The sequence below is a fragment of the Lacerta agilis genome, chromosome 8, assembly GCF_009819535.1.
Source record: "Lacerta agilis isolate rLacAgi1 chromosome 8, rLacAgi1.pri, whole genome shotgun sequence".
Taxonomy (NCBI): Eukaryota; Metazoa; Chordata; class Lepidosauria; order Squamata; family Lacertidae; genus Lacerta; species Lacerta agilis.
In genome coordinates this window covers 30,710,096-30,733,668 of record NC_046319.1, presented here as the reverse complement: position 1 = coordinate 30,733,668, position 23,573 = coordinate 30,710,096, and the positions used below count along the sequence as shown (strand labels likewise).

Below are 23,573 nucleotides of genomic sequence, written 5' to 3'. Positions count from 1 at the left end.
GGGGGGTGGAATGCAGAAAGTTCATGAAAAGTAAACTGTACACTAGGGTCAATTTATAGAAGTATTTATGAGTTGCCTATCAGCTCAAAAAGAGCCTCCAAGATGACTTATGATTTAAAGACTTTAACCTAAAAACTTAAAAATAATCTGTTCTTATCCAGATGAAAGAGCAAGCAAGCAAGCAAGCAAAAACCCACCCTGAAATCTTATCTATTTCCCACAGAATTGATTTGGTAAGACTTGTATATTGCTTTACACTTAAAGAATTCTCAAAGAAATTTACAATGCACTTAATTCAAGAAAACTGCTCATAAGGCACTTATAAGTAGTTTTATTACAATCAAAGGGCATACAAATTAAGTACTGTATATAAATTTGAAGTAAATAAATGAAAACACGAATGCACCATATAAATCGCTTGGAAACCCTAGAGCTTAACTCCTATCCCCAATTCAAGCTTCCTCTCAGTTGCAGTCTGATATGATCATAACCTAGCATTCAGAAAATAAGATTTTAATACACCACTAAAGAACCTCCTTGAAATATGGCAACCCTACAAATTAAAGCTCTTTATCAATATGGATAGGCACATATACATGCAAGGTAACTGATTATATATAATTTTATATGTTACATAAATATAATTTTAGCCGTCTATCATATATAATTGAGTCTCACCTTTGGACAGGGAAGCGGGGAAGAACAAGGCTCAACGGGGGACTGCGCCGCTGTAGTGGCGCCCTGGAGCCGCCAGGGTACACCATTCATCTTCTCAGGCACCTCACTAGTTCCGCTCTCTGCCCCGGTCCCTTCCTTGTCCTTTTTTCTTCCTTCTCTCCCCCCTCCCCTTCAATTCGGGCCCATTGAGATAGAGTTGTAGAAGAGCACACAACTTCGGCTTGCGAGTTCTGGTACCTTCCCCCCTCCCTTTGGCTTTATCTGAACTGTGGTTTGTCACATTGTCAAAGCACAACTCGTCTCTGTGAGTACTCTGAGCAGACCCACTGAAATGAATGGACTAAGTCATGCCCCTTAACTTCAGCGGATCTATTGTGAGTAGGACGAGCGTTTGGCTACTGCTCCCTGTTGCGCGGGGGAGATGGGGTGGCGGATAAAGAGAAGGGCGAGGCAGGGACACGCGGCTTTTTAAACGGAGCTCCGCCCAAGCCCTAGTTTTGCCCATTCGCTTCCTATCTTTTCCTCCGCAGGGATCGGGGTGCGGGGAGGAGAGAAAGAGAGAGACGGCTGCCAATGCGAGCGCGGAAGCTGCTCACCCGGACAAGGCGTTAGGCCGCTCTTCCATATTTTTCTTCTATATCTGTGCTCAACTCTCCCTCCGCTTTGTGCTCGGCCTTCCTCTCACGAGAATAAACGAAGCGCGGCGGAAGGAGGGCGAGACTTGGCGGAAAGAGGGAAGGAGCGTCTCGGCTGCGGCTGCGGCGGCGTTCGGGCCATGGGCAAGAAGCACAAGAAGCACAGGGGGGAGAAGTACCCGTATGAAGGTGCCGCCCCTCCTTCCTCACGGGGCTGCTAAATAGGTTGATAATGAGGGGGCGGTGGGTTGTGTGGTGCTGTTGTGTGTGCGGTGTACATGTGTGTGAGAGAGCGCGTCTGGTGTGTTTGTGGTCCTCCACCATCCACTTTGAAGCCATGGATCGGGGCGGGAGTCGCTCTCTGAGGGAACCGGATTCTGAGGGAGATTTTTAGGGGGAAGGGGCCTCCTCCTCTTGTGGGTGTGTGGGGGATATCTATGTCTGTTTTATTGCATTTGTGTCCCCCCTTCCCATGAGACCAAGGTGGCGTATACATGGTTCTCTCGCCTTCCTCATTAAAGCCACACAGCAACCCTGTGAGGTAGGTCAGGTAAAAGAAAGGTATGTGCTGTGGAGACTCACAGGGCACCTAAGGGTCCCCTGTACCTGCAAGTATTAATTAATCAAACAGTTAATTAATTGAATTAATTTTGCCCCAATATACGCTCATGCCCACTCCCACCGCTTCGATCTGTGGGGTCTGGCACCACTTCCGGTGCCACATAATGTCCCACTTGTAGGAAATTAATCTTTTCAAGTGTGGGTGGTGCCCTGCCCATTGGAACTCCCTGCCTGTTGACGTCAAGCGGTGCCTTGACTGTACCCCTTTCGGCGCACCTTTCTTTGTAAATGGCTTGGAGGGTTGGCTTGTTGTTTTTGCAATCAAGTGGTGCATAATTTTTTATGAATGGAAAAAAGGAAAGGAAAAAAAAACATTTGGCCTACCCAGATATGCAGAATGTTGAACGTGTGTTTTGATCTGGTTTTGAGCTTATGACACAGTACGTAATATTTATGCAATATAAAAATTGAAGTGATTCTATAAATTCATAAAACTAAGAATTACATAATAAAATACAGATTCTCATAACAGTGACAGCATAAAAAGGGAGGAGCAACCAGCAGGATATCTAAAATACAAAGACAGTTCAAAAGTGCAGTACCTTCTCTCAAAGACATCTGTTAATCCTGGCTACGCACAGAAAATGACAGACTGTCCTAGCTCTTCTGTCAATTGAACTGGGAACTGCACTTACAATTAACTATGGATATTTTTTTTAAGCCAGCTCCAGAAACCTTTTGAAGTTGTCTTGTTTTAAACTAGCTGTAGTTAATGGGCCATTTAACTTGAAGGATCACCTTGCCCCATATGTGCTTACTGGACTGCTTCAATCTGCAGAGCTCGCACTTCTACAAGTGCCATATAATAATTGTTCTCCATCTGTTAGGAGTTTGTCTTTCAGCACAACAGCATCTATGCTTTGAAATGTATTGCCTATTAACATTAAGCAGGCACCCTTGCTACACTCCTTGATACCTACTAAAAATGTTGTTGCAACAAGCCCATCCAAATGTATGATTTAGTAATTGATTTAAAATTTTGCCGATTGTATCAAAAATAATTTTAAAAATATTTACTGCAGATTGTCATTACAGACACAATGACAAGCCGTGGTTCAGATAAAGCAAAAAAAAAGATTTTTACGTAATTCCCCTTGGCCACATGGGATGAAGAGAGACTGATTGTGACTTGTTCCTTCTCACATGCATCATGCTGGACCATAGTTCAGTGTGATATGTGAACACAGCTAATGCATGAAATGACCTCAGTTCATTCCCAGATTTTGGAAATGCCATTATGTCACTGTAAGAAAAGGCAGAACCATGAACTAAGCTACAACCTACTTCTTTTTTTCTTATGAAATTTCCCTAATACCCCTTTTCCTATGAAATTTCGCAAATTTTAAAGAAAATTTCTATCCTCACTTTCTTGGCATGGAGGGAAATGTCGATGATCACTCCAAAATGTTTTTTTCGGCTATAGTGGCTGTTCTGTGGTGTGGGAATATTAATATTTTATCTTTTTTTTAAATTGCGGAGATAATGACCTTGGTTGCATGTAAAACATCAAAACTAACCATGGTTTAATACAAACAAGCAAATACCCTGTTTCTCAGAGAAAGGATTGCAGCCATTTTGCTCCTTCTCTGGTTTTCCTGCTGCTGTGAGCTCAGTGATGGTTTGATTTTGTGTGTCTGAACTGTGCTCAAGATTTATTTCACCGCAGAGAAAACCACAAGCTGTGGCTGAGGTTTGTCCAATGGCTTAACGCCTGGGGCACACAACCACAAGCCTGGGTTCTGGCATAACACAAAAGTCATATCATGACTTGGCTCACAGCAGTGCAGCAGCACAGGACCAGAGGAGCTGCAAAGGAACCTCAGCAATCTCTCCAGGAACTCGCACAATTGCTCATTCATACAAAGTCATGGTTTAGCTTGTTGCTGTATGTGAACTGGACCACCACAGAGCCTAGGGCTTGCCGATCAGAAGGTTGGTGGTTTGAATCCCTGCGACAGGGTGAGCTCCCGTTGCTCAGTCCCTGCTCCTGCCAACCTAGCAGTTCGAAAGCATGCCAGTGCAAGTAGATAAATAGGTACCGCTCCGGCGGGAAGGTAAACGACGTTTCCGTGCGCTGCTCTGGTTCGCCAGAAGTGGCTTAGTCATGCTGGCCACATGACCCGGAAGCTGTCTGCGGACAAACGCCGGCTCCCTCGGCCTATAGAGCGAGATGAGCGTGCAACCCCAGAGTCTGCGGCTGGACCTAATGGTCATGGGTACCTTTACCTTTTTATATGTGAACTGGATCATTGTTTTGTGAAGTGCTTTGAGCACTTGAAATACTTTGTATCAGGTATGAGGAACCTGCAGCCGTCCAATTTTTTCTAGATTAAATCTCCCATCATCTAGAGCTGATGGGCGCTGGGAGTCCAATAACATTGGGGGGCCCAAAGGCTCTCGTCTGTGTTCTGTATGAATGCTGAACAAAAGTTTCAAGATTTAGCACTACCTTCTTAAACGCTGTGTTATAACCTTTCTGTCTCTGACTAGTTCGTTCATTGTAGCATTGCAAAAACCAAGTGCATAGCTGTGGTATTCAGGTATTAATGGAGCTAAGGTCTACATGAAGGTCAGTGGTTGCATGTAGAATGGCTGGCTATACAGATAAAGATAATTTTTTCTAATAACTAACTGACCCCATTAAAATAATCCTTAGGTCAATATTTTGGGTTCTGTATATATCTTAGCTATATATTCTTGGCTGTATATTCATCAGTTTAATTGTTAAGAATTTTTGTAACCTGAATTTGGCTAGACTGTATGTAGTGCAAGTTTATTTCTAATACTTAAACCAGGTCTATTTCCTGTGCTTTTCCTAGAATATGTAGAAAAGCCCTTAAAGCTGGTTTTAAAGGTGGGAGGAAATGAAGTCACGGAACTTTCCACTCAGAGCTCAGTACATGATTCAGCCCTATATGAAGACAAAAATGACCATGAAAAACACAAAGACAAGAAAAGGAAGAAGAGGAAAAAAGCAGAAAAGCAAGTTCCTGGAGAAGAAAAGGAAAAAAGAAAGAGAAAAGGAAAGGTAGCTTTCAGAGCAGTTGTTTTGTTTTTTAACTAAAATATTTTCCTTGTGCTAGATTGTCTTTGGCAGGCTTCTCCAACCTGGTGTCCTTCAAATGTTTGGGCTGGAGCTGATGAGAGTTGTAGTCCAAAACTTATGGTGGGCACCAGGTTGGTGAAGGTTGGTCTTCAGGATAGTCCTCCTCAATCCTCTGGAAAGACCTGGGATGCGGCAGCATAAGGGGCTGAGTTGGGACTGTGGAATTAAAACAATGGGTAAAGGTGCCTTGCACCAGCAGAATTGCATGTGCAGCTTTCCACTTGTGCAAATTTAGCCCATAGCTCAAAGATAAATCACCTCCTTTGCATGCAGAAGGTCCCCTGTTCAGTACTGTATTCAGTTTGAAAAGGACCAGGTAATGGGAAAGACTGTATGCCTAAAACCCTGGAGAACCACTGCTGGTCAAGCTAGACAATACTGGGCTAGATGGGCAACAGGCTGATCTGGTATAAGGCAGCTTCCTATGGAACACATCCTTTAAATATTAATAAGCTTGTCCTGACTTAGTGTGTCTTCCAGTAGGTGGAGACAGCACATAAAGAACATACAATATTTGTAATGTTCTTTGTGTACCTTTAGTATTCTTGGAATGAATTTCCTCATTGTGTAAACAAATTGTAATCAGAGATTTCCAACCACTGGTATGAATACTTCTCTAAACAGTTTTGCTTATTTTTATGTCCACAGGATGATAAAAAGAAGCGAGATAGGGATCGTGGTGAAAGTGAAGGAGAAAGAGAACTGAAATGTCAGAGTCCCCTAAGGCTAGACTTGCCACCTGAAAAACCATTGGCAAGCAGTTTGGCAAAACAAGAAGGTAAAAAAAGCTGTTTTGTTGTTTCTTTTTAAGCTGTTAGGTAAGTTGATTTGTTCTGCCTTGCTTCTCAATTTATGACATTGGCCACCTTAAGTGCTTTGTTGTTGAAGAGAAAAGCTGGAATATGAATCCTGAAAGTTAAAAAAAATTAAGATCAGTCTCAAAATAAATCTGAAATAGCGGCAGCACTGTAGAAGAAGAAGAGAAGAAGAGTTTGGATTTGATATCCCGCTTTTTACTACCCGAAGGAGTCTCAAAGCGGCTAACATTCTCCTTTCCCTTCCTCCCCCACAACAAACACTCTGTGAGGTGAGTGGGGCTGAGAGACTTCAGAGAAGTGTGACTAGCCCAAGGTCACCCAGCAGCTGCATGTGGAGGAGTGCAGACACGAACCCGGTTCCCCAGATTACGAGTCTGCCGCTCCTAACCACTACACCAAACTGGCTATTAGTTCTCTCTGTTACTAACATGTAATTGGCCCAAATCTGAAAAGCTCTGAAGTTTCCTTTCAAATTGTAGGAGGTTTCTTAATAGGCTGAAATGCTTCATACGCCACTGTTTCTAAAATTAAAATAAATGTATGTTTGAAACTATGAGATGAAAAACTTGAAACAGTCAGTAATACCCCACAAACATGGTCCAAAGAGTTATGGCAAGTGCATCCCATGGCTGGACGGGACACTTCTGTGGCCATATTCTCTTGATGACAGGGTGATAGTGAGGCACACACCTGTCTTTGGCCATAGAATCTCCCTGCTGAGCAGGTATAGCCAGAGTTAAAAAGACTGGCTCACTTTCCACCTCAGCTAGCTAAGCTGAAGAAGGGAGAAAGGCAGAAGTTCCAAAGGTGATAGAAGCAGTAGCTCTGAAACAACTCCCTTGCTACAGTGTAAGCAGAACTAGAATCGGGGAGCACACCACCACCTATGGAAAAAAGTCTAATTTCCTTGTAGTGTGCATAGTCCTTCCCATCAGAGCAATTGAGAGAGCTAACCAGCTTATGGAACCTCATGCACAGAAAACGTGTTGTTAACAGGAGAAAGCAGCTCTTGATGTGTTTATTACCTTGCATAGCAGTACTTCATTTGAAAATACAGCATTTTCTATTTTGCATTCCTTAGGTGGTGTTTGTGTGTGTGTTAATATTTTTCTTTCATCATTTTGTCCTAGAAGTGGAACAGACACCACTTCAAGAAGCATTGAACCAACTTGTGAGGCAGCTGCAAAGGTGAGTTCTTGTCAGACTCCGAGCATTTATGATACTGCTAGTAGAAATTGCTAAAGACTAGAAAATGCTGTCTAACCAATGCGTTAATTTTTCTGAGCTGGATCTTTCTTTCTTTCTTTCTTTCTTTCTTTCTTTCTTTCTACATGCGTTTGTGTTGCTATACTGTCAACAACTGTAAAATCTGCCAAGCTAATGCATGGTGAACCCAAGTTCTTTTAGTGTTGATGATGCATAGTTTCTGCATCATCTTCCTTTAATAATGGTTTTCACTTTTAATCGTTAAATCTTTATTGAAGTGGTTCTAGAAAGTTACTGATAAATGGGTTGTGTTTCAAAATTTGCTTACTCTAGAGTAGTTATGGAATATCCTGTAGCTTTTATAGGATCTTGGTTTGTGATCTAAGTTTATCTTTCTTCAGATGGCATTAGGTTCTCCTAATAGGAGAAATCTGTCTGAAGTATTCTCTTGCTTAACCCATCTGAACTTTTCTAGCCTCATAGGGAATTGTTCATTTACTTGACTACAGATTATATGAAGCATTGCTCCATTAGGGCAAAAATATAGGAGTTTATCAGGGAAAGAGTGGAAGTAAGCGGTAGTTACTGGAGGAAGGTCAAATTAATTTTGACGATTCTAGGCCTATTCTGGCTTGTGGACTTGACCAAAAGCTAGTGGCAATCTTCTCAGTCAGTGCTGTTGGGTTATATATATGACTCGTGGCTGGCTTGGACAACTCATCTTTTGTAGCTTTTAGGTATCTTGCATACCCATGTGGACCAGAATGAGGATTTGATGGCTTCTCTCTTAGTTTTAACTTACGCTTGGTGAGGCTTGGACTATTGATGTTTGAAGGCTTTGCTCTATGTATTAACACTGCTTGGGGTTTTGGGAATGCTGCCAGTCTTAAACAGGTCCCTTCAATTGAAGGTGAGAGTAAGATTTTGCAAGCGTTCAACGGCCTTGTAAAATAGAATTGCTTTCCCTGCCATTGATATTATAATCCATTTTGGTGTTCTAAGGAGAGACAGAATGTGGCACCTGTGGTTTGGTTTAGAAATGTCAAACATGCTTTAAAAATAAAATCCCATCAAAAGTAAAAAAATAAAATAAAAAGGGAGGGTGAGACTGCTTCCAGGCAGCACCTCTACAACTTTAAAGAAATGCAAGATTGTATTATTAGGGCAAAAGCTCTCTTGTTTCAGTTCAGTTCTGTGGTTTCTTTCAAGTTGGAGTCTTCTCTCCTATTTAATACTAAGCTCTGTCTGTTCTTTGTTATAGAAATGAAACATAAAGGGCTCTTCTTTTCATTTCTTAACAGAAAGGATCCAAATGCTTTCTTTTCATTTCCTGTGACTGACTTTATTGCTCCTGGCTACTCCATGATCATTAAACGCCCAATGGATTTTAGTACCATGAAAGAGAAGATCAAGAACAATGGTTACCAGTCCATAGAAGAACTAAAGGTGCTTTTAATTTATGTTTTAACTGCAGAGGGGGGATTAGACGTTGACACTTGCTGGTACTAGCAATTGCATTGTGCAGGTTTTTTCAATATTTTATTCATTTTGGGGCTGCACTTTCATAGTTTATGAACACATAGAATAAAAAATTGGCGCATCTGGCTTTCAGAGTTGTTCATTTGCTTTCTTTAGAGAAAGTCTTTGTGAATGTTTTCAAGAGACATTTTTCATGTTCCAGGGTGTTGGGAATTTTTTGTGTGTGTCAAGGAGAAAAGACTGAACAGCAGAAGTACTTGATCATTTAAAACAAGGATGTGAAATGAACCTGGTCATTAGTGCATCAGAGTAATAAATACTTATAGCCATAATTAAGTGACTCTTCACCATTGTACTAATAAGGTTGAGGTTTTTCTGTGTTTAAGAGAACTACTTAAATCACAGAAGCATGTAAATATGTTTGTGTTGTTGTTTTCTTGAGAAATGTAGGAAAGAAGCTTTAGCACACAGGACAGCAGTAAGAATCCCTTGCATTCTTCCAGAATGTCATACAATTGCATTACTGAAACAAATATTGTGTATATTGACTCTCACCCCCCTCCCAAAAAAAGTTTAGGAAATTAAAAAAATGCAACTTGCCTCTTTCCTGCCTTACATAGCACTATATATTAAAATGCCTGCCCCAACCTTTTATCCTTTTATTTGCACATTTTAAAGAAAAACACACACGTGGTTCCCTTATTACTGTTGTCATCCTGACAAAAAGAGCCCTCTGATCTCTTGGGAGTACTGTCTGCATTGAGCATTGCCTTTATCAGCACATTAATATGAAAAGTGTAAAGTCAGATGTCTGTCATAAGCATCTTTGGTCTCAGATCAAATCTGTCATCTTTAACACACATCAACTGCTGGCCTAGTGTTTTGCAAACTAATATCTAAGTAAAAGGATACCAAATCCCATCCAGAGACTCAGCCTGTCACTCTTAAGAGCTTAGAGGCGGCAGAGAATGCAGGCCTGGTGCCTCTTTTGCCAGCTAGTGCAATGATTTCTTAACTTGTCCTTTTCTTCTATCTGCAGTAGTACTGTAGTCAGAGGTGGGTCAGGAGAGAGATTATTAGAACAGTGCAGTAAGATAGAACCATGGAGTTGCAATGCTTCCTATCTGCATGTGTGCATGCAGCAGTGCACACAAGCATTGTTGCTAGGTTGGAACTTGGAAATCCTGCTAATAAATTGTAGACTAACTTGCACCTGTATTATGATGCATTATTCCTTTATTCTCCATATCATGAGGATACATTTTTTTTTGGCCAGGCAGAACAAACAGTGCTTATGTTCTCAATTACTAGCTCCTGCCATCTTGTCCACAGTACAAATTTCCAAACATAAAGGGGCAGGTATATTTAGGAAACATTCCTGTAAGTTCCTACTTATGTGTCTTACTTCTTCTGTTGATACAGGAAAACTTCAAACTGATGTGTACTAATGCCATGGTCTATAACAAACCAGAGACCATTTATTACAAGGCTGCTAAAAAACTGTTGCATTCAGGAATGAAAATACTCAGCCAGGTAACTGAATTAAGGAAATAATTCAAGAGGTATTGGAGTTTTGTTGGCTTGTGTATGGTTTCATCATATTTCCATTTTGTGTTGAATAGAGAAGAGGCCATCCTTTTCTAGCTAAAGGCTAAGTCATTGGGTTAATTCAATAAGTAGTTATTTCTTCTTTATTTCTCCAAGAATAGTTATAACTTAAAATTAGATTGTTTGCATGTTATTTGTTTTGGAACCCTACCTACTTGCTTCATCTTTCCTTCAAGGATCACTAAGGCTGCAATCCTAAACACATGTATTAGAGACTAAGTCTGTTGAACTCAGTGGGACTTACTTCCCTACACCCCCTTTTCTCTCTCCACCTCTTTCCTACCCAGTGGGCAGATGGGGGAAGCAAAGAGCACACTCAACGGGAATCTGAACTGATAGCTTGTGGTAGGCTTTTCCCCCCATCTTCTTCCATTGCTAGCACACAGTGCTGCTATTCTAGAAAAAGAGATGCCAGAACTCACCATGAACACCTCCTTCATTCTTTTAGAATGGCAATGGTGCCCACCTGAGAGGTGACGGAACCCAACTGAGAGGTGCCGGAACTGAGTTCCTGTGAGGTCTCCCTGGGAAAAAAGCATTGCTAGTACAACTGCTTTTACAATATTTTATTAGCGCAGAAAGTGGACCTTCTGTTTGGAAAAAAGACTGCAGACTCTGCAAGGGTTCTGTGACAGCTTTGCAGCCCTCTTCCCCTCTTTGAAGACCCCTTGTAACTTAATGATTAGGCAATTTTAAAATGGGGGACTCGCATAGGAAGTTTTAAACCTGCATGGTTTGTTTCCTTAGGAAAGAATCCAGAGCTTGAAACAAAGCATTGACTTCATGGCAGACCTTCAGAAGAGCAGGAAGCATAAAGATAAAACAGGTCTCCAGTCAGGTGAAGATGATGATGGCTTTGGGAAAGATGCAGACTCCATGGACATAGACCTCAGAGCCTTTAAAACACCTAGCAAAGAACTCAAGAAGTAATTACTCTGCAAAGGGCTTACATATTTCTTTCATTTCAGCGAAATTAGGAGCAGGCAACCTGAGGCTGCATTGAAAGCAACTATCTCTAGGAGCTCTGAATAGGGATTAAACAAATAGATGGAAGACGACTGGTCTGTCAGCAGCACTTAGCCATGATGGCTACATGGAATACCTCTGTACAGAGGCATCTAAGGGATCTACCATTTTTGGGTAGCCTTAGGCAAAGATCATAGTTGCCAGTCCTATTCCACCACCACCCACATATTTTTCTAAGGGAAAGGTCATGGAGAAGTGTGCACCAGTTGGCACTACTTCCCAATGGTGCACAGAATCTTCCGGCATTGGCACTCACCCACTTGTCTTTCCAGCTTCAGAGCAGGGAAAAGGCCAGTTGGTAGGAGTTGCTAGATTGGCCATGCTTGGGTGCCTTTACCACACAACTGCCTATCAGTCCTCAGCCAATCCTGGAGATGGAGAGACAGCAAGGGTTTGCTAGAACTGCCAGTGGACAACATTTATAGTAGAAACTACAATAGTAAACACAATAGCGAGATACAATTTAATATAATGAAAACTATCCTATTGCAGAATTGACTTGTCTCTTTTTTTGTACTTATTTGCACTCTGGTAAAACTTCAGGTTCAAATTATGTTGTCCTGTTGTATAAGGCAAATCTCAGAAACATTGGGTTGTATCCAACTAAGTTTTACTTAAAACAAAACCATTGAAATTAATGGACCTATATTAGCCATGTCCTGTAATTTCAGTGGGACTATTCAGAGAATAAACAACATTGGATACAGTCCCTTCTGCTTGAAATCATACTTTCAGACTCAAGGTTGATGACATCCACAACGAAGGAAGCAAATTACTGGCAAATGAATTCCACCTTCACTGCCAAATGTGCCACTTTATTTTAAACTGATGAAGAACTTACTGGAATTTACCAGTTATTGACTGCACATATTCTGAAACAAAGTTTTAGATTTGATGGTATTAAACTTTTTTTTTGCTACCTTATATACTATGAAGGGGTACAGTAATGTATATAGTTTTGGGGGGGGTTGTCTCTTTTTTAATGTATGTTTGTTTTCTAGAAAAGAGAAAGAGCTACTTGAAGAAAAAATAAGGAATAGTAATTTAGAGAGGGAACAAGAACTGATTGAACATATCATCAGAGAATCAGGAGGAAAGTTAACAAAAAGACCTGCTAATGCTCAGGTAAACAGAGAAAAGGATATGGATGATGCTCATTATCTAGAACACCATAACATAAGTTAAATACATTTCAGTCCCTTTCATTTGATGTTTCAATGATTGATGTGATTACAGATCTAAAGTCTCATAATACCCATTCATTGAAGCAATAAACAAAACAGCCTGCTAAATTATGTATGACTCTGTCATCCTAGCTTTGTAGGCTGTGCACAAAAGACACATTTTAATGGCTTGATCTTTATTTCAGTGTGAGTTTGAAAGAAGAAAACCTGATGGCACAACCACCCTGGGACTTCTTAATCCAGCAGAAAATAACACAGGGGGTAATGCTTGCACTGAGTAATTTTAACAACCTTTCCCCTTGGTGGTGTGTATTACTGATGGATTTCTACACTTAGTAGAGGTGCAGAGGAAGTCTCTTGAGGCTGTCCCACATTCCTCCCGTGCTAGCTTTCCTTAGAATTCCCACTGAGCATCTGGTTGCTTCTAGTCCCTGCTTAAATGGTGCCTGTTTGAACAGTTAGCACAGAGACAGTCAGAATGGGATGTCCTTCGTGAGAATGCTGTTTGATTTAGGGAATAATGACCTAACATCTTGGAATATTCCATGGCATTTTTAAACGAATGCCTTCCAGAAGCATGATTCCTTATCTAGCAGAGATGGGGGACCTGTGCCTGCCCAGATGTTGTTTCACTTCCCACCCAGTATGCCCAGAGCTCAGGGATGAATGGATTTGTAGTCCTGAGCCATCTGGTGGGTCTCAGGTTTCCCATCCTTGCAATATAGCTTAATAATTTCTATGCATAAGGTCCCAAATTCAGTTCCCTGCCTTCACCTGCTCAATTAAGTAAATAAAAATGGATTGGCGTGGACATTTCTGTTTTAGGGTCATTATTACAACTACCTTTTTCTTCCTTAGTGCATTTTTATGACTTATACAGTGGTACCTTGGGTTACATACGCTTCAGGTTACATACTCCGCTAACCCAGAAATAACGCTTCAGGTTAAGAACTTTGCTTCAGGATAAGAACAGAAATCGTGCTCTGGCAGCGCAGTGGCAGCGGGAGGTCTCATTAGCTAAAGTGGTCTTCAGGTTAAGAACAGTTTCAGGTTAAGAACAGACCTCCGGAACGAATTAAGTACATAACCAGAGGTACCACTGTAGTTTAATCCAAGACAAAGGTGTTTTTAAGGGACCATTTTTCAGTGTTTATGCTCACAAAGGCTTTAGAAAAACCTAGTAAATACTCAGAAGAGAGGTGTTGTATGCATGTGGCTAACTTAAGTCCTATAACTTTCTTTTTGTTCATCTCTTGAGTGGTAGAACTAGGACATGGCTCTGCAAAGTTGGGTGTCACAGCTGGAAGACTGCAGTCAGGTGTAAATATGTTACAAGGGTTCAAAGAAGACAAAAGAAACAAAGTTACTCCTGGTAAGTATGACTTCTAATCTATGCTTAGTGGTGCCCTTGAATGCAACAAGGCTGGCATAAATTACTTAGGTCAGTTATGAACCACTGATGGAGTGACCTGTAGCCCTTGCCACATTTTACTACAGGTGATACTTAAAAAATTAGAATATCGTGGAAAAGTTCATTTATTTCAGGAATTCAACTTAAAAGGTGAAACTAACATATGAGATAGACTCATGACATGCAAAGCGAGAGATGTCAAGCCTTTATTTGTCATAATTGTGATGATTGTGGCGTACAGCTGATGAAAACCCCAAATTCACAATCTCAGAAAATTAGAATATTGTGAAAAGGTGCAGTAGCTACTCAATCCATAACACTTCCAAAGGGTTCCTGAGCTTTTAAATGGTCTCCCAGTCTGGGTCAGTAGGAATCACAATCATGGGGAAGGCTGCTGACCTGACAGCTGTGCAGAAACCCATCATTGCGACCCTCCATAAGGAGGGAAAGCCTCAAAAGGTAATTGCGGAAGAAGTTGGATGTTCCCAAAGTGCTGTATCAAAGCACATTAATGGAACGTTATGCGGAAGGGGGAAATGTGGAAGAAAAAGGTGCACAAGCAGCAGGGATGACTGCAGCCTGGAGAGGATCGTCAGGAAAGGACCATTCAAACGTGTTGGGGACTTTCACAAGGAGTGGACTGAGGCTGGAGTTAGTGCATCCAGAGCCACCACACACAGACAGATCCTGGAGATGGGCTTCAGATGTCGTATTCCTCTTGTCAAGCCACTCCTGAACAAGATACAACGTCAGAAGCGTCTTACCTGGGCTACAGAAAAAAAGAACTGGTCTGTTGCTCAGTGGTCTCAAGTCCTCTTTTCTGATGAGAGCAACTTTTGCATCTCATTTGGAAACCAAGGACCCAGAGTCTGGAGGAAGAATGGGGAGGCACACAATGCCAGATGCTTGAAGTCCAGTGTGAAGTTTCCACAGTCTGTGTTGATTTGGGGAGCCATGTCATCTGCTGGTGTTGGTCTACTGTGCTTTATTAAGTCCAGGGTCAACGCAGCCGTCTTACCAGGAGATTTTGGAGCATTTCATGCTTCCTTCCACAGATGAGCTTTATGGGGATGCTGACTTCATTTTCCAGCAGGACTTGGCACCCACCCACACTACCAAAAGTACCAAAGCCTGGTTCAATGCCCATGGGATTACTGTGCTTGCTTGGCCAGCAAACTCGCCTGACCTGAACCCCATAGAGAATCTATGGGGCATTGTCAAGAAAAAGATGAGAGATATGAGACCGAGCAATGCAGAAGAGCTGAAGGCCACTATTGAAGCATCCTGGTCTTCCATAACACCTCAGCAGTGCCACAGCCTGATAGCATCCATGCCACACCCCATTGCGGCAGTAATTGATGCAAAAGGGGCCCAAACCAAGTACTGAGTACATATGCATGCTTCTACTTTTCAGAGGTCCACTATTTTTCTATTTGTAATCCTTGTTTTGATGATTTCATTTAATATTCTAATTTTCTGAGATTGTGAATTTGAGGTTTTCATCAGCTGTACGCCACAATCATCACAATTATGACAAATAAAGGCTTGACATCTCTCGGTTTGCATGTCATGAGTCTATCTCATATGTTAGTTGGGGCACTACATATAGCCACATATGTACCTGCTAAACCAATTTGGATTTCCAAAAGCAGTTTTCTTTGGGCATGCATGCTGGTTGAATCTGGGTTGACAAGCAATTAATAGAAATGCCAGTTTTAATAAACCAGTTGTTATTGAATGTAGCGCTGGTGTGGTATGAATTTAACAACCTAGTCGTGCAAGGTAAAAGTGGATAGGTTCAGGCACAAGACTTGCACAACCTAGATGGATGGGATTGGTCAAAATTGTGGCAATACTAGGCAGACTGGGGCTGGTAGGAGTTGTAGTATCTGGAGGACACCTCATTGGCTACCCCTGAATTACGCATTCTGTGCTCTTAGTTTGTTGTGTTTGTTAGGGCTTTGCATCTCCCTAACAAGCCAGGTTTCATAAGCAACTCTGGCTTAAAGCTGGTTAGTGATCCTGGATTGCTAGGGAGAAAGCATGGTCTCAAAGATTCATTTGCCGTGTGAAACTATCCCCTTCCTGGTTTGATTAGCAACTTGCGTAAAGGTGGGAATGAAGCAGCAGTTCTGCCAGCTCCCAGCTCTTGCACAGTATAGTTTATTAAGATAAAATGTTTATGAACATGGCCTTTGAGTGAATAAAACCACCTCTGAAAAAGCATTTCGCACATTCCAAAAGAAATACTTAATGGCAATTGTTTCAGTGTTTCCCCAAAATTTACATTTTTCTGTTGGAAGAAATAGTGGCTGGCAGTGGGGAGAGGAGGCACCCCTGCCCCAGGTATTAACATCTCTGGTTGCCTGACACTAGGACAGCTGTAATTGAAACAACAGTCATTTCTTGACACATGTGGAACTGGGCTCTCGGAACCCAAAGAGGCTTTCTTTACTCTGGCCAGACCAGGTGCAATAGATTTAAAGTGCTTTTAACTTTAAATCAAGAAGCTGTACCTCTTCTTCCAACAAACAGTAAACACCTGTGAAGAGCAAATCTGTTGTTAAAAGGGACATTCAGTCTAACACATGTGAGAATATTAATTCTGACTCTTATTTTTCATTAGTGATGTACTTGAACTACGGGCCCTTTAGCTCTTATGCTCCAGCTTATGACTCCACATTTGCAAATATCAGCAAGGATGATTCTGATTTAATCTATTCCACCTATGGGGAAGATTCTAATCAAGGGAATTTTAAGTAAGTATTTCAACAAATGAACTGGCTTACTTTTGTCTTTATCCTGATGACTTTGACCTCTTTTAGAAATGTTCACATATTGGCAGGTGGGGGAGGGAGTGCTTCTTGTTACTGGCATTGGCACTAGCAAGAGAATGGAACTTGACTGCAGCTTTTGTATTCTTTATTTTTGACTACTTGATGTGGGGGTTTTCCTGGAATAACACAAACTCAACAGGGAAGCTAGTGAGTTCTCAGTATTTCGATTTTTAAATCCCACACATTACAACCTTTGTCCTAATACAAATAAAAATCTAAATTGTGGTATGATTCTGAGAGATGCTTTTTCTACGCACATAAGTTTCCCTTGGGGGTCTCAATTGGATGGATCTCTTCTTGTGTCTCAACTTTCCTGATTGGTTTATTGATTCATAGAGTTGGAAGGGACCCTGAGGTTCATCTAGTCCAGAGGTCAGCAACCTCCGGCCCATGGGCCGAATGCGGCCCACGAAGGTTGTTTTACTGGCCCACGAGCCACCTGCCTGGCAAGCCCCCCCCCACGCGCGCGCATGGTGCGGGGACTTGCCGAGCGGTGCTGGAAATTGCATCTGCGCACACAGATACTGGAAATCGCGTTTGCGCATGTCCAGACGCCAAAAATCGCTTCTGTGCAGGCGCAATTTTCAGCATCTGAGCATGCGCAGAAGCGATTTCCGGCACCGTGGACATGCGCAGACGCAATTTCCAGCATCACGCTGTGCATGTCCGGCCCATGGCCTTATTACCTTGCCGAACATGATGTAGTCCAATCCCTGCAATGCAGGAATACTATATGCAGCTGTCCCATACAGGGATCAAACCTGCAAGCTTGGCATCATCACTGCCATTCTCTAACCAACTGAGTTCTCCAGTTTGCCGCCATCAGCCTAAAATTTTGTGAGAGATATAGGAATGAGCACTGGGGTTGGGCACCTGCTGGAGTGGTATTTGGAGTGTTAGGTGTAACCACGTCATAGGAACCATCTCCTAAGGGCCGAAGCCGAAGGGGCTTTGCTCCCCCCCAATGAAATATTTGAGGCAGCTGGGTCCCCCCAAAGTTGATGGGCATTGCCATTCAACTGGTGTGGGTGCACAGCATCATGTGATCAATCATGCAGGGCGGGGCTGGCCCTCCCCCAATATTTTATTCGTTGGCACCCCCGAACCCCATATTTGTAGAAAGTTTGCTTAGTGTTACTTTATCCTGGTCGCACCTTGCCTTTTCCAAGACAAATTCAAGTTGGCATACATTAGGATATAACATACTCCTCTCCCCCCCCCCCCCACTGCACATACAATTCCCTTTGCTGTCAGCCTCTCTCCTGCACCCACCAAATGTTGTGCAGGGTACACAGACTGATTAGAATGCCACCTTTTGCATTGAACATACATAGCTCCAGTTTTTACTCTTTCTAGGAAACATCAGTGATAACTAGCACTGCAAATTTACACGAGTTATGAGCCTGTGGATAATATTGCAAGTCTGTCTCCTGGTACAGATGTGAATTTAAAAACATATCCAAGAGAGGGAAAATCTATAAATTTAAGAATTCACCAGTTAACATCCCTAGTGGTCTTGATATTGTAAAACTTTTTTTTTTTTTAACGAGAGAACAAAACAAAACCTCAAAGGTAAGTAGCGATTTTATTTTTATTATTTGCAAGATTGTTTCTTGTAAACTAATTGGCATGCATTTTTGTTGCTTTTATCTTCAGCATCAATGAGTTCCTGGCAAAATCTCAAGACTACCCATACGTAATGGTGGACAGTTTGTTGGATGTTTTGACCCAAGGAAGGCATTCTCTCTCACTCAGAGAACTTGAAAAGGTGAGACTGCTTGTGTGTCACCATCTGTATCAGGGAGAAGCAATATGTAGTGTCCTCAAGGCTACAACTCTCATTATCCTTAACTGTTCACCCTACAAGCTGAGGCTGATGGGAATTGGCCTCCCAATGTTGTTGAACTACACTTTGGCTACTCCCAAGTGTAAATGGTGGAGTGGAAATCATGGCATTGAGTCCATAGACATGGGGACAATTACCCTGGACTGCAAAAAGAATTTACATGACAGATATTACTTATGAGATGAGGTATTAGTTCTCCTTGAGAAAGCATGTTGGAGGAAAGGCATACCTTTAGAAACATTTCAAACTATGTTTTTATGTCAGAGCATTTAACTCAGCTGGATCCCACTGGTGAAGTTTTCATTGAGAAATTTATTCCCTGTAATGGAGTTAATTAGCAGAAAACTAGCTTGGTAAGATGTGTGTGTGTTTTATAAACTAAGCCTGCAATCCTGTGCACAGGCTGCTTAAACCCCATCAGCTTTAGGTTAGATTTTTATGTCCCTTCAGTGTCATGGGGCCCACAGCAGTGTTACTCCTTCCTGTATCACTGGTAATATGAAAAGCCTGGGGTTACATAGGAGAAGCCCTCACTGTCCACCTCAAGCAAGTATAACCAACATCTGGAAGGCACCCATCCTGGAGTGTTTTAAATCAGAGGTAACCAATTGAAGGGGTTGAGCAGCTTGAAAACTTTATCCTTCTTTTCCAGTTGCAGCCAGCAGAAGAAGCTGAATGTCTGTGTGAAAAGCCTGCTACAAGCAAGGATGTGGAGGTGATACTCTTCTGAATTTGATTGAGCCTCTAGGCAGTGAAAGGGTCTCATCCAAGCCAGTTAGAATAATTTGTTTCAAGTGCCAAATTTTATGTACTTCTACATAAAACCGGAACAGCTGACTTTACTGTGCAGCATTGGAGATAGACTTCCAGCTCTGTGTTGCAACCTTTCATTCATAGCATTAAAATCAAGTTGTGTAAAGTTCACCTTATTGTTGTGCCATGGTCAGATTTTAATTGCAGTCGTCTGTATTTTCCAGCCACAGCTTGTACTATATAAAGAAACCCGTTTTAACTCCTTAGTACTTTGAAAGCTAAGCCTTCACAACTTCATGCTATTCTGCAAGATAGTTGTTGTTGCCTGTTCAACATATCTGTTGTAAACGAGACATTTGATGAAGGAGGTGTCCAGGTATAAATGTATTACTAAGGTATCCTAATCTGACTCATTGGGAAATTGATGAGATTCTGCAGAATGATTTAATTGCCTCTCTTTTGTTGTAAATGTTGAAGATGGAACATAGCCCCAGATATTATAGTTGACCAGCTGATATTGGAGTAGTTCTAAGTCTACGCTTCAGGGAATAGAGAACCAATTATAGTGGTTTAAACCATCCCACTTAGTATATAGCAGGGACGGGGAATATTTGGCCCTCCAGCTGTTGGGCCACACATTCCCCATTCCTGATGCCTATTTTTGATCTGAAGAAAAGGTTGAGTCTCACCACAAATGCACTGCTTGGTTCAAATATTTTGTATAAATTTGGGTTTTGCTTGATTTTTAAGAACCTGCATTTGTTTGCCATCTACAGATTCTGGAAACAGCTCTACCCAGTAGGTTTGACTCCTCTCTTAGTAAGGAGAGGCTGACAGCACTGAGAGCAGTAACCAATTTTGGAATGCCTGTGGAGGAGTTTGACTCAGAAGGTGAGTGACATGAGCTGTGCAGTTGCTTTTCAAGGCCTCTTGGCACATTCCAGCCCAGCTGATGTCTGCCCAAAACTTCACTTTCAATTGAACAGAAGCAGAGGTCTTCCAGAAAAAACTTGACGAAACCACAAAATTGCTTCAGGAGCTTCAAGACGCTCAGAATGAACGACTAAGTACGAAACCACCTCCGAACATGATCTGCCTTTTGGGCCCATCTTACAAAGAGATGCACTTGGGTAAGTGTGGTGCTCCTGGCATGTGAAGCCTTTAAATTTTAGACACGTTCTGGTTCTTTAGTCTAACCTCTGCCCTGCTAGTAACTTACTTAAAATGGATGGTGGTTGCCTTGGTAATCACATTTATCAAATGGAGCAGCATTGCCACGACAATATAGGGACATCACCTTCCTGGATGTCATAGAAGAGTGGAAGATGTGTGGTTGCTGGCGGGGATTGAAAAGCTAGTTACTGCAAGCTGAAGGGGATTCCTTTGTAGCCTGGCTGGCTGCTGCAGGCAGAGGGGCCAAGCCTGGAAAGCTAGATGAAAGTAATCCTCCCCTGCCCCAACTATCTGAAGTCATGATGGACAGGGCAGGGCCAGCAAAGACTCTGCAGCTAGTGCACAGAGCAGGTTGGATATGGTAGCCACAACGTAAGTCATATACATTTTGCATTGCATTCTTAGAAACGCAGCAATGGGACACAAGGTAGTGCTTTTCACTTCCTCATTGTTCCTATTGTTATAACTGTCTGAAGGGCTGCATGGCTTACTGTACATGAGGTGATTGTGCCTGCTGTGCTGCTCGAGCACTGGCCCCCTAACCACAATTCCTGGGGGCTTAGTGATATGTCAAAACCAGGGTGAAGCAAATTAGGACCTTCTCGGTAGTAGTGCCCACCTTGTGGAATGCTCTCCCATCAAATGTCATACAGATAAACAAATGTTTGCCTTCTAGCAGACATCTGATGCCAGCCCTGTTCAGGGAAATTTTTAATATTTTGTTGGGAGCCACCCAGAGTGGCTGGGGCAACCAAGTCATATGGGTGGCATATAAATAAATTATGATGACCACCTTTGACTGGGATATAGTACTAAGCCAGTGACCGTGGTTTGTTCCCAAGCACCAGTAGAGAAAATGGCCCAGATAGGTGAGTGATTCATCGTAAATCATTAACTCTGTCCCACTTTACAGGTCATGGAAAACCAATGTGTGCAAACTACTTTTATATGACAAAACCCTGCATTTTTAGGGGGCAATTAACAGAATTTAGATAAACCTTATAAAGTCATATCAATGTTTTACTATTAACTTTTCCAGCGGAGAGAGTGACGAGTAATCTAAAAGAGCTTGCACAACAAGTGGCTCCAGGAGATATTGTGAGCACATATGGAATCCGTAAAGCGATGGGCATTTCAGTTCCTTTACCAGATGCCATGGACAGCTTTGTTGACTTAACAGATGGTGAGTAGCCACAGTGCAATTTCAGCATGTCCCCATAGATCGGTTGTCCTGGATGTGGTTCATGAGTTGCTCACCACATGGAGTAACTACAGTAACCATAGTCTGTAAACTAGCCCTTAAGAGGTACTGAAACCACAGAAGAAATAAACAGTGAGAAAGTCTGACTTCTGTCTTGACCTATCACATTGGACTAGTTAGAGCTGGAAGATGTGCCTAAATCTGACTTTGGCACCTTTTCAGCTTGACATTTCCCCTTCCCTGCAGTGAGAGCTGTTTGTCAATTCTGAAGCAGATTCACACCATTAATAGAGAGAAGCTAATATACCTCCACCTGTTTCCTTAGCCAAAACAAGCAAAGTAATAGGTTGTTAATGCTTTTTTCCCTCAGAAGCAGAGGAACCGCCAAAAGCTCCTGTTCGCATTGGAAATGAATGTGAACCAGTTGCTGGTACATGATGCATTGTAATGTTTAAACTGGTTTTTAAGTCTTTCCTTTTTTTAAAGATTTGCCCCAGTGCATGCATGGGCACTTTGTATACTTGTGTTATATTTGCATTCTTAATAAAAACTTTAAAACCAAACCAGTTCTATTTTCCTGACAGATTTAAGAGATGCTTCTTGAATGCAATGCAGAATGAAGCAAGTTGCAGTTTTACATTCACACAAATCTTGGTACATTAGATGCTGCCTCTATTCTGCAGGCATTATTTGAGTCATACAGGACTGATGTGACAATGGGCAAGAAAGCCTTAAATTTGACATTTAAAATGGTGCATTTATTATTACAGGAAGTTACATGACAAAGGAAAGCTTATCATGGCTGCCGTGGGGAACAATGTTCACTTTAAATTGAGTTCTAGGTCTCATATATAGAAGCATATGTAAGTGAGTCACCCTATACAAGTCTTCACATCACATCAGACATAACAATGCCTCATTGAGTTTAGATGGATTCTGCTGAATGTGAGTAGAGATGCACACAGGGCAGCAGCCTTAGACTTGAACAGCTGACTGCTTTCCCTTGAACATACAGTACTCCAAAAGCAAACTGGTAACATAAGAAAAGAAACTATCAAAGAGGCCTGCTTGGGGGGGGGGGGTTATCTCAGGCAGCACAATGTTTTTCCTTTGTTGACAATTAAATGGAGGGAAAGAGGTGCTTCATGTAACGTTGCTGTTTCATTATAACAGCCTGGGTAAAGTGATCACGCAAAGCAAGAATTAAAGATTTACTTTTCTGAAACGCATTTCTTTAAAAATTTGAAATGATATAAAAGAAGAGCAATTAGGCAACAAATGCTTCCTAAATTTTTAATCTGGGAAACTTAGAATTAAAACAAAAGGTAGACAAGTTACCTTGACTTGCAGTAGAATGTGAACAGAAACAATTAAACATTAATACTTGCATTTCACACTTGAGTTTCTGCTGTTGGCATATGATGTTTGATAACTGATGACAAATAGTTGCAAAGATTAAAAGGTGGATCCTTTGAACTAAAGTAAAAACTGAAAGCAGTGTTATAATATTTCACATTAACTTGATGCTATAACAAAATACAATAGCGTAAGTTTCCTTTTTATCCTACCTAGGACTACCCTATCTTGCTACTTTCCAGTGTGACCTACTCTAGACAGCTAAGACTTTCCAAAAGTCCTAAAGCCACAGTAGGACTTGACTAGAAGAGTTTTGTTCCTGTCATGAAACATAGGCACTTCAACCTCCACATAAGTTAATTACACAGTAATTATAATGAACACAACAGGGCTGCATCCAGGGCAAAGAATGCCATAAATCTTTGCACAGTTAGTCACATTCTACTCTGAAAACTTAAAAAAAAATACTAGAGTCACAGTCCTCAAATCTTGGAATTGTTTCCATAAACTTCAGTTGGATTTCAGTTAAATTACTCCAGAGAGTGACTTGCAAATTGGAGCAGAGCCAAAGGCATTCTACAGAGTCTCAATCACAGGGAAAAACATACAATTTCAAAATGTTTCATGGTATTCAC

At 41.7% G+C, this 23,573-nt stretch overlaps 1 protein-coding gene across 4 annotated transcripts; it reads left to right on the top strand.

Moving 5' to 3' along the window:
- Positions 1 to 1,375: 1,375 nt before the first annotated feature.
- BRD7 (bromodomain containing 7) lies at positions 1,376 to 22,145 on the top strand. Of its 4 annotated transcripts, none has more exons than XM_033156764.1 (17): positions 1,376 to 1,502; positions 4,754 to 4,962; positions 5,689 to 5,818; positions 6,989 to 7,046; positions 8,366 to 8,510; positions 9,966 to 10,076; positions 10,899 to 11,077; positions 12,179 to 12,302; positions 12,547 to 12,622; positions 13,626 to 13,733; positions 16,399 to 16,531; positions 18,266 to 18,377; positions 19,108 to 19,170; positions 19,985 to 20,099; positions 20,195 to 20,338; positions 21,421 to 21,564; positions 21,956 to 22,145. In XM_033156764.1, exons 1-17 carry the CDS (start codon positions 1,454 to 1,456, stop codon positions 22,018 to 22,020), a joined length of 1,965 nt encoding a protein of 654 aa, XP_033012655.1. In that variant the 5' UTR covers positions 1,376 to 1,453; the 3' UTR covers positions 22,021 to 22,145. The 4 variants fall into 4 exon arrangements, with proteins under 4 accessions (XP_033012655.1, XP_033012654.1, XP_033012653.1 ...); XM_033156763.1 differs by having other exon boundaries at positions 21,953 to 22,145; XM_033156762.1 differs by having other exon boundaries at positions 13,620 to 13,733.
- The last annotated feature ends 1,428 nt before the right edge of the window (positions 22,146 to 23,573 follow it).